The sequence below is a fragment of the Miscanthus floridulus genome, unplaced genomic scaffold, assembly GCF_019320115.1.
Source record: "Miscanthus floridulus cultivar M001 unplaced genomic scaffold, ASM1932011v1 os_1462_1_2, whole genome shotgun sequence".
NCBI classification, from domain to species: Eukaryota; Viridiplantae; Streptophyta; class Magnoliopsida; order Poales; family Poaceae; genus Miscanthus; species Miscanthus floridulus.
Window position 1 is genome coordinate 27,246 of NW_027097736.1, and position 10,490 is coordinate 37,735.

General features: G+C 48.6%; 1 protein-coding gene across 1 annotated transcript; it reads left to right on the forward strand.

Annotated features, from left to right (window-relative positions):
• The first annotated feature begins 165 nt into the window (after positions 1–165).
• On the forward strand, positions 166–10,144 carry LOC136534069 (verprolin-like). Its single transcript, XM_066526550.1, has 3 exons — positions 166–853; positions 1,112–1,211; positions 9,949–10,144. Exons 1-2 carry the CDS (start codon positions 576–578, stop codon positions 1,116–1,118), a joined length of 285 nt encoding a protein of 94 aa, XP_066382647.1. The 5' UTR covers positions 166–575; the 3' UTR covers positions 1,119–1,211; positions 9,949–10,144.
• The last annotated feature ends 346 nt before the right edge of the window (positions 10,145–10,490 follow it).

Consider the following 10,490-nt stretch of genomic DNA (forward strand, 5'->3'; position numbering starts at 1 on the left):
ACGTACACAACCAATTTGAACAACTCTGCAACTCAAATAGTTCAGAACTATTTGGATGATTGATTACTTATGATCAGCCAAATCATTCTAACATGGTCAATTGGATAATTTATTACGTATGATCATTGGGATCAAATCATTCTGTACATGAAGCATTTCTCTCCTCATTATGTTTACAGATAGATTTAGGTGCTACGAGTGGGTTCACTGGGTTGTATATGAACAGCCCGTTCGCTGCAGCCGGCAGCTGCTGCTGCAACTTCTGAACTGCACAATACTGTAGAAGAGACCTACTGTAGCTGCAAGCCACAGCAAACAGGGCCAAAGCATTTCCCTTTTCATTATGTTTATAGATTATTATTATTACATGATCCTGTTTATCATTAGAGTGCACAAACAAATTCAGTTTCAAAATACAAAAGAGTGAGGAAATTAGCATAATCTAGGGCGCACGAGCGGCTGGTAGAAACAAGAAGTAGGCGAGCAACGTCACCTATCCTTTCTCGGTTTCTCCCTCCCTCTTGTAGCAAGCATCGCATGACACTGTTAGCAACCCAACACATAGCCACCCGAAGATGAGAGCTCCAGCTCCAGCTCCTCCTCTTCCCGCGCTGCTCTCCCGCTGCTCCTCGCCGCCCTCCTCGGCCCCGCCGCGCCGCCTGCTCTCCTCGCCCCGCACGCCGGCCGCCTGCCGCCCGCCTCCGGCCGTCGCGCGCTCTGTCTCCGTCTCCGTCGATGCGCCGGCGGCCGCCGCGGAGCCGGCTGTCTTGGGCGCGCCCTCCGCGACGCCGCGCCGTCGCCTCATCCTCCTCCGCCACGGGGAGAGCACCTGCCCGAGGCCGCTCCACCAGAGGTATGTTCAAACGGCGGCGTCCAAGAGTCCCCGTGTGTCGATTTAATTTACCCTGCACTGCAAACTGGATAAGAAGGAGCATTGGATGCAGAGGAATGGTGGTGCTTGTTTGCCGTTTCTACTAACATGTTGTAGCTGTTGCCTCTAGCTCTGCGTTTTAGACTAATTGATTGAATGTAGTGGTATAGTGCTGTTATGATCTGACCCAAATGTGTTTTCCTTTGTGGTTGCTGGCCCAAATATGTGTCCTGATGTCAGATCATGACAGACCTCTAAGCAAGGCTGGGAGAGCTGACGCAATCAGCGTTTCTAATAAACTCCAACAAATGGGATGGATACCGGAGCTTATCCTCTGCAGGTGTGTTCCAAATTCCAATTTATGTAAGACAGTGAATCAATTATCATGAGTTATTACCATATACCAATATAAATTATGAAAGCTTCATGGTGCAATTAGTCTCTGTTACCTAACTGAATGGGTTTGCATTTGTGTTTTTTTTTTGTTTCATTTTACTTTTGCAAATTCTGTTTTATCTGTTCAGTTTTCTAATGTTTCTTTCCTGAAAAGTTGTTACGTGGCTGCTAGGATTGAGAGGAGAGAGTCGAGGGAGCGACGGCGGCTAGCGTGCTACAATACCCGTGGCGCTACAGTACCGCGGGTACTGTTCACGTCTAGGGTTGCGAGGGTGAGAGAGAGCCGCCGCGGGGCGTTTCCCCACGGCCGGGCAAGAGGAAAGGGATTTCCTTCTTAATTCTTGCTTTAAATAGATTGATACATCTCCTCTCCTTGTATAGAGAGGTTTACTTGACTCCTAAGCAAGCGACTCTGATCTCTAATTAACCCTAACACTAATGGGCTATACATCTAGCCCAGGTCCAATAGGACCCTGCCATACTACTAACACACCCCCACCTAGACATGCAGCTCGTCCTCGAGCTGCAACCTAACCAACTTATAACGATGTCTCGACACAAACCTATCACTTAAAAAACAAGCCTTTTACATCTCGGCTTATTTTATTATTATCAACCGAAAATAGATGTGAACTCTTTATTTTTGCAGCCTCTTCAATTGATGGCGGACACCAGCCCGACGCATAAGCTGCACGTAGACAACCACCTGGATCCCATGGACACCATCTTGACGAAAGGGGTGCATGTATATGGCCACCTAGAATTAGTCGCAACAACGGCCTGCGAAGGCGCCCTCGCGGTGGTCGGTGGCGGAAAGCGGCGGTGCTAGGCAGTGCGCTCCCCCGGTGACACCATGCCTTCGCCCCGCCGGACGGATGCTGGTCTGCACCGCACAAAGAAGAGCGGATGGCTTTCGACGGAGAAGGGAAACCGCCGACACCTGATGTGTAAGCATCTTCCCCGCCGGCTCCATCGCGATGTCCGTCGGCTGGTCGATCTGCCGCGACTTGTCGCCCGCGTCTTGGATCTGCTGGACGCCGGCGCCCCTATAGAAGATGCCATCGGTGAATGGGTGCTGGAGGCTCGGCCCACCGGAAAGGACAACAGCGCCGGTGGTGGGCGCTGGAGCGACCGTCGTCGTGGCCGCCGTGGTGCTTGCCATCGTGTACACCGGCCCTATCGTCGATGCCATAGCAGAAGACGGGATCGGCGAAGGAGAGGGCGGCATCCACGCTGGTGGATGGGAATCGGGGCGGTTGCCTGCACGTCCTGGAACAGCGGCGTCCGCGACTGGGAACGAGGTCGTCGCAGTCCCGTCGTAGGGCATCCCATACTGGTACGAGATCGGCAGCATCTGCTGAGAAGACGGCAGGGACCGGCGGCGGCGGTAGCAGCTGCTGCTGGGACGTCGGCGGCGGGTTCGGCTGCGGCCCCAGCAGGAACCCATGAATCCCGGCCACCATCTTGCCGTGGTCAAGGACAGCCGCCGTCAACTGCTCGTTCGTCATGACGCCCACGGCGGAGGACGACGCACCCGCGGCCATCTGCAGCGAGGATTGCGGCACCCTGGCCGACGTGGAAACCGCGGCGCGCAGGGACGCTGGTGGCAGTGGGTGGACATGATCGAACCAGAGATCTCTGATACCAGATTGTTACGTGGCTGCTAGGATTGAGAGTAGAGAGTCGAGGGAGCGACGGCGGCTAGCGTGCTACAGTACCACGCGTACTGTTCACGGCTAGGGTTGCGAGGGTGAAGAGAGCCGGTCGCGGGGCGTTTGCCCACGGCCGGGCAAGAGGGAAGGGATTTTTTTCTTAATTCTTGCTTTAAATAGATTGATACATCTCTCCTTATATAGAGAGGTTTACTTGACTCCTAAGCAAGCGACCCTTATCTCTAATTAACCCTAACACTAATGGGCTATACATCCAGCCCAGGCCCAATAGGCCCCTGTCATACTCTAACAAAAGTAGTGTCTCTTTATTGACTCAGTTTTTATATCAGATTACCACCTTCTGCTTCATTTGTTTTGTTGTTCTTTCTCTCTTTATTTTCCTATAGGAACGGTTATCCTGCATTTGCATACATATATATTGGTGTTCCTATGTTTGTGTCTCGTCAAATATATAGTTGCCCCTATTCCTTTTTTGGTACCGTGTCCGTGTTTAAGGGGAATGACCCTGCAAAGGCTATTCTATTACTCATCATCTATAGGGGCTAAAAGGAATTTCTTATGAAGGTTTATGTGATTTCGCTGGCCGATTTTCATAATATGGAGTAAAATACCAAGCTTAGGTCAAAAACTCAAAATAAATAACAAGTCACCCTTTGACACAATGTGCTAATAATAAATCAAGATGCCCACTGAAAATTGCTACCCTGATGCTCTAAAACTTCAACTATCATCTAAAGTACAGAGTCATTTTGTAGAAAATATTTGGAAGTGTGAGAAAACTTTCTTCTTATTGTTGCTGCCCTTTATGACCTCCAAGTTCTTCCATAAACAAACAGTTGTTGATATGAAACAGCCATATTAGTGCAATGAGCTTATCAAATTTGCAGAGGTCATCATCTGCGAAACTTGTTTACTCCCCACCTGGATAGTCTTTTTCTGCTTCGTTTGGTGAGATGGTGGTGCTTGTAGACCCTTTTTTTTGGGAGTGCTTGTAGATTTCTGTTTCATGTAATCGGGTTTGTAGAGGCTTGGGTATGTAAAACACCTTCAATGTTTTCTTTTGTAAGCTGGTAATCCCGGCAGACATATTGTGTTGCTTTCTATATACAATAGCAAAATCTATGTACCAAAAACGACTTATAATTTGTAACGAAGGGAGTATAAAGCAGGACCAAAAGGTCTTTGGTCTAAAAATTTACAGAGGTCACATAAATTTTCAGGTGTGTTTTCTATAAACAAATTGGTCAAATCATGGGACTACTAGTTGGGTGTGGCATCAAATCGAATTTGTGATGGGGACATAGAAATCGAGCTAAAGTTCAGCAACCACTGTTTAGAGAGCACATGCATGAGGAGAAGTGGCGAAGCTCACCCGAGAGCCCCTCCGCTCTTCTCCTTGGTCGGTCGCAGGAAGCATGCCCGGCGGATGGGGGCGCACCGGCCCCCGCGCCCGCGAGCCGCCGCCCCCACACACCACACCGGCCAGAGCCCGCGGCGGGCAGGGAGGGGCCCGCGCCGCCCATGAGCGGGGCGCTGCTGCTCCGTGTCCAAGCCCCAGCGGTCAGCGGACGAGGCGAGGCGGCTGGAGGAGGTGCGTGAGCGCGACGACGACGAGGGGATGAACAAGCTTACAAGCCCACTCACACACCTGCCCAGACCTAGTGGGCAGTGGCGTCGAGGATGAGGGGGCTTCGCCTTCACGGCTTCACCGTTCCGGCGGCTTCCGGGGATGAGCCAGACGAAGGTGGACTATTGGGCTGGCTGTAGACGGCCCATGATGGAGATGGTCCTCTTCAGTATATGGGCCAGTGTATGACTGAGTTTTTTTAGATAGAATAATATGTATGACTGAGTTGATGTGCTCTCAGCCTTCTTTGTCTACATCTTCGATAGCTTTCTCCCTCACTCTTCTCTCATCTCTCCATCTCCGTCGGGCTTAGAAGAGAAGGGGCTTCGGGGAGGCAGTCCGACAGGCGGTGGGGACATCGGAGGGGGGGGGGGGGGGGCAATTAAGGTCTTGGCGGCGGTGGTGGCTAGGCCAGATCGGGCCGGGGGCATCATGGTGGTGCTCGCCGACGAACATGGCCATAGGCGGTGGGAGTGGGGGGAGCGGAAGGAGGAGGCCCGCAGCGGCGTGATAGGGTTTCGTAGGAGCTCCGACGAGACCCTACCGCGCCATGGCGGGGGCGGTGAAAAGCTCTAGTTTGGTTTTGGTGAATTGATGAAACCCTAAGTGATACCTAGTTTATCAATTGTCATAAGATAGGTTAGCACACTCCAAGTGGTGAAGCAAATGAAGATCATAGAATGATGAAGATGATGCCATGGTGATGATCAAGTGCTTGGACTTGAAAAGAAGAAAGAGAAAAAACAAAAAGCTCAGGCAAAGATATAAATCATAGGAGCTATTTTGTTTTTGGTGATCGAGACACTTAGAGAGTGTGATCACCTTAGGTTTGATAACCGTACTATTAAGAGGATGAAACTCGTATCGGAATACGGTTATCAAAGTGCCACTAGATGCTCTAACTCATTGCATATGCATTTAGGATCTAGTGGAATACTAACACCCTTGAAAATGTTTGTGAAAATATGCTAACACATTGCACAGGTGATAACACTTGGTGGTTGGCACATTTGAGCAAGGGTGAAGAAGTTGAGGTGAAAAAGGAGTAAGTGTCCGCTGGTTATACAGTGACCAGACGCTGGCCTCTGGGGGACCAGCGCGTTCGCTCATGTGTAGCAGTGAAGAACTCCAGCGTCGGTCAACTGACCGGAACGCTGGGTCGTTCAGCGACCGGACGCTGGAGGCAGAGTCCGGTCGTGTTGTCGGGCAACGCAGAGAGGCTAGGGTATCTCACCGGATGCTGGCAGGGTCCGGTCATTCATGACCGGACGCATGCGGTCGAAAAAGTCGCTTCTGGAACTTATTGGAAACGACCGGACGCTTCTAGAAGCGACTTTTTCGACCGCATGCGTTCCGGTCATGCTTGACCGGACCCTGCCAGCGTCCGGTGAGATACCGTAGCCTCTCTCTTCTTCTGAAGGCCATATTGTCCTTCTTCTCTTTCTTTTCCTTCTTGTCCTTCTTCTTGTTCTTGTTGTTGTCATCATCATTGTCGCTATTGTATGGGCATTGAGCAACAAGATGATCTTTGCTTCCACATTTGAAGAAGCACCGCATTGACTCTTCCTTGTTCTTGGATGAATGCTTCTTTCTTTCTAGCATGGTAGCCCTTCTTCACTATGAACTTGCCAAATCTCTTGACAAATAGAGCCATCTTCTCATCATCATCATCATCCCATGAATCATCATCTTCACTTGATGTTTCTTGCTTTGCTTTGCCCTTGGATGATGTGGCCTTGAATGCCATGCTCTTCTTCTTGTCATCCTTCTTCTCATCTTTCTTCTCCTTCTTCTCTTCCTTCTCATCATCATCTCTCTATAGCATCATCGGTCATAATATCTCCCAAGATTTGGTTTGGTGTCCTTGTGTTCAAACCGGTCCTCACTAGCAAGGTGACCAACATGCCAAATCTTGCGGGTAAACATCTCAAGAACTTATTTGAGTAGTCTTTGTCCTCTAGATGCAATCACTCAAGCAATGCACTTAGATTCACTCCCAATCTCACTATGATGATGAATCAATGATGGAGATGAGTGGAAGGGCTTTGGCTAAGCTCACAAGGTTGCTATGTCAATGCAAATGGCCAAGAGAGTGAGCTTGAACCGGCCATGGGGCCTAAATAGAAGCCCCACGAAATAGAGCCGTTGTACCCCTTCACTAGACACTGATCGGGGGTGACCGAACACTCTGGTCAGACTGACCGGACGCTGGACCCTAGCCTCTCTGCGTTGCCCGACACACGACCGGACTCTGCCTCCAGCGTCCGGTCGCTGAGCGAACCCAGTGTCCGGTCAGTTGACCGACGCTGGCGTCTTCACTGCTACACATGACCGGACGCGCTGGTCCCCCTGAGGCCAGCGTTTGGTCACTGTATAACCAGCGACACTTACTCCTTTTCACCTCTAACTTTTTCACCCTTGCTCAAATGTGCCAACCACCAAGGGTATCAACCTTGTGCACATATGTTAGCATATTTTCACAAACATTTTCAAGGGTGTTAGCATTCCACTAGATCCTAAATGCATATGCAATGAGTTAGAGCATCTAGTGGTACTTTGATAACCGTATTCCGATACGAGTTTCATCCCTCTTAATAGTACGGCTATCAAACCTAAATGTGATCACACTCTCTAAGTGTCTCGATCACCAAAACAAATAGCTCCTATGATTTATATCTTTGCCTTGAGCTTTTGTTTTTCTCTTTCTTCTTTCGAAGTCCAAGCACTTGATCACCACCATGGCATCATCTTCATCATGCTATGATCTTCATTTGCTTCACCACTTAGAGTGTGCTACCTATCTTATGATCAATTGATAAACTAGGTTAGCACTTAGGGTTTCATTAATTCACCAAAACCAAACTAGAGCTTTCACCACCCCCGCCATGGCGCGGTAGGGTCTCGTCGAAGCTCCTACGAGACCCTATCACGCCCGCCGCGGCCTCCTCCTTCTGCTCCCCCCACTCCCACCGCCTATGGCCATGTTCGCCGGCGAGCACCACCATGATGCCCTCGGCCTGATCTGGCCTAGCCACCCACCGCCGCCAAGACCTTAATTGCCCCCCTCCGATGTCCCCTCCGCCTGTCGGACTGCCTCCCCGAAGCCCCTTCTCTTTAAGCCCAACGGAGATGGAGACGAGTGAGGGAGAAAGCTATCGAAGATGTAGACAAAGAAGGCTGAGAGCACATCAACTCAGTCATACATATTATTCTATCTAAAAAAACTCAGTCATACACTGGCCCATATACTGAAGAGGACCATCTCCGTCATGGGCCGTCTACAGCCAGCCCAATAGTCCACCTTCGTCTGGCTCATCCCCGGAAGCCGCCGGAACGGTGAAGCCGTGAAGGCGAGGCCCCCTCATCCTCCGACGCCACTGCCCACTGGGTCTGGGCAGGTGTGTGAGTGGGCTTGTAAGCTTGTTCATATCCCCTCATCGTCGTTGCGCTCGCGCACCTCCTCCAGCCGCCTCGCCTCGTCCGCTGACCGCTGGGCTTGGACACGGAGCAGCAGAGCCCCCGCTCATGCCGCTACGGTGCGGGGCCCCTCCCTGCCCGCCGTGGGCTCTGGCCGGTGTGGTGTGTGGGGGCGGCGGCTCCGCGGGCGCGGGGGGCCGGTGCTGCGCCCCCATCCCGCCGGGCATTGCCTTCCTGCGACCGACCAAGGAGAAGAGCGGAGGGGCTCTCGGGTGAGCTCTCGCCACTTCTCCTCATGCATGTGCTCTCTAAACAGTGGTTACTGAACTTTAGCTCGATTTCTATGTCCCCATCACAAATTCGATTTGATGCCACACCCAACTAGTAGTCCCATGATTTGACCAATTTGTTTATAGAAAACACACACCTGAAAATTTATGTGACCTCTGTAAATTTTAGACCAAAGACCTTTTGGTCCTGCTTTATACTCCCTTCGTTCCAAATTATAAGTCGTTTTTGGTACATAGATTTTGCTATTGTATATAGAAAGCAACACAATATGTCTGCAGGGATTACCAGCTTACAAAAGAAAACATTGAAGGTGTTTTACATACCCAAGCCTCTACAAACCCGATTACATGAAACAGAAGTCTACAAGCACTCCCATAAAAAAAAGGGTCTACAAGCACCAACATCTCACCAAACGAAGCAGAAAAAGACTATCCAGTTGGGGAGTAAACAAGTTTCGCAGATGATGACCTCTGCAAATTTGATAAGCTCATTGCACTAATATGGCTGTTTCATATCACCAACTGTATTGTTTACTGGAAGAACTTGGAGGTCATAAAGGGCAGCAACAGCAAGAAGAAAGTTTCGCACACTTTCAAATATTTTCTACAAAATGACTCTGTACTTTAGATGATAGTTGAAGTTTTAGAGCATCAGGGTAGCAATTTTCAGTGGGCATCTTGATTTATTATTAGCACCTTGTGTCAAATGGTGACTTGCCATTTATTTGGGTTTTTGACCTAAGCTTGGTATTTTACTCCATATTATGAAAATCGGCCAGCGAAATCACATAAACCTTCATAAGAAATTCCTTTTAGGTTGACCATAGTTAACAAAACAAATAAAATTGATGGCATTCATAAACCTGCATTAAGAAAATGTCAAGAAGTAAAGCATTATGAAATCTAGATTACAGTGATAGGCAGTCTTGCCTTCTTTTATGGATTTTTTTGGTGGTTAGTTTGTTTGCTACCAGGGGTGGAGCTTTGTGTAGACCAAGGTGGGCCATGGCCCCCTTTAACCTATAAAGTTTGTTAAACACTTAATTCCACCACTTAGGTGCGGATGAATTTCTAATCTATTCCCCTTTAGTGCCTCAAGTTTGATTGGCCCCCCAACTCCACCACCGGTAGCTATTACATGCTTAAAACAGTTTTAGATAAAGAAAATGAAAATAGTAGAAGCAACTTATTTCTAAACAATATATGCTTTGGGGGATGCAATTTCGACCACAAGGATGAAAAACATTGATGCATTTTGGTTTTCTTATTTGCAACAACTACAACTTTTAATCAAATCATCAATGTCTAGAATTTATTTTGAAGGATATCTAAAGCATGGAAGCGCAACTCAAGGTTTAGTGGTATTATTTTCACATTGCCAATTAAATAGTCTTTTTATGCATTCGTGTTAAAAGTCATCAAAGTTTGCTTGAATCACAAACTGTGACGCAGCTTTGACAAAGTATCAGTTTAGTTTTCATCAATTGTGACCTACTGTTACCTACTCAGTTTATTTTCACTTTATCAGCTTGTTAGCTTAAGCACCAAAGGTTTATAAATTAGCTTGAGACAAGAATATATGGTTCCCTTTTTTTATCACATTCTTGTGGAGAATTTTTTCTCTACCCCTGAGAAGCATTAGTACAATGGTTTCGTACCTCTACTTTATCCTAGGTACCAGATGAAAAACTGCAGATGGAGGCCAACTTTTGCCTTGGAGACTGGTGGGCCATCTAACACTGATGGCCAAGACTTTGATGAGGACAGTGGTTTTCTTGGTAGGACTAGACTGGGAAGACTCATCCAAGCTGCTGCAAGGGAGCTACTTGACAAGCTGAACTCTGCCAGAACGAATTCACCAACAAAGATATTCCTTGTCCTCCTTGGTTTTACACAGCCAATGCCTTGGCAACAATACTAGGGCAAACCGGTGACTGGGATGTTCTTGTTGCTGGTGTTATAGTGGCTGCCATTGAGGGAATTGGCATGCTCATGTACAGAAAACCAATTACCAGGCCTCCTGGTAGGTTTCAGTCTTTGATTTCAATGGTGAACTACTGGAAAGCCGGTGTATGCCTGGGCCTTTTTGTGGACGCCTTCAAGCTGGGTAGCTGAGTTTACACAATCATCTTCTGCTATCTTCTTATAGTGATTTTATTTTTTGGTATATTGGCATCAAAGTAACGCCAGGATATGGTTCCATGATGGCCATTGCT

What these genes read in the sequence shown, in the direction of transcription:
- LOC136534069 (XM_066526550.1), top strand. Translation starts at nt 576, where the DNA reads ATGAGAGCTCCAGCTCCAGCTCCTCCTCTTCCCGCGCTGCTCTCCCGC.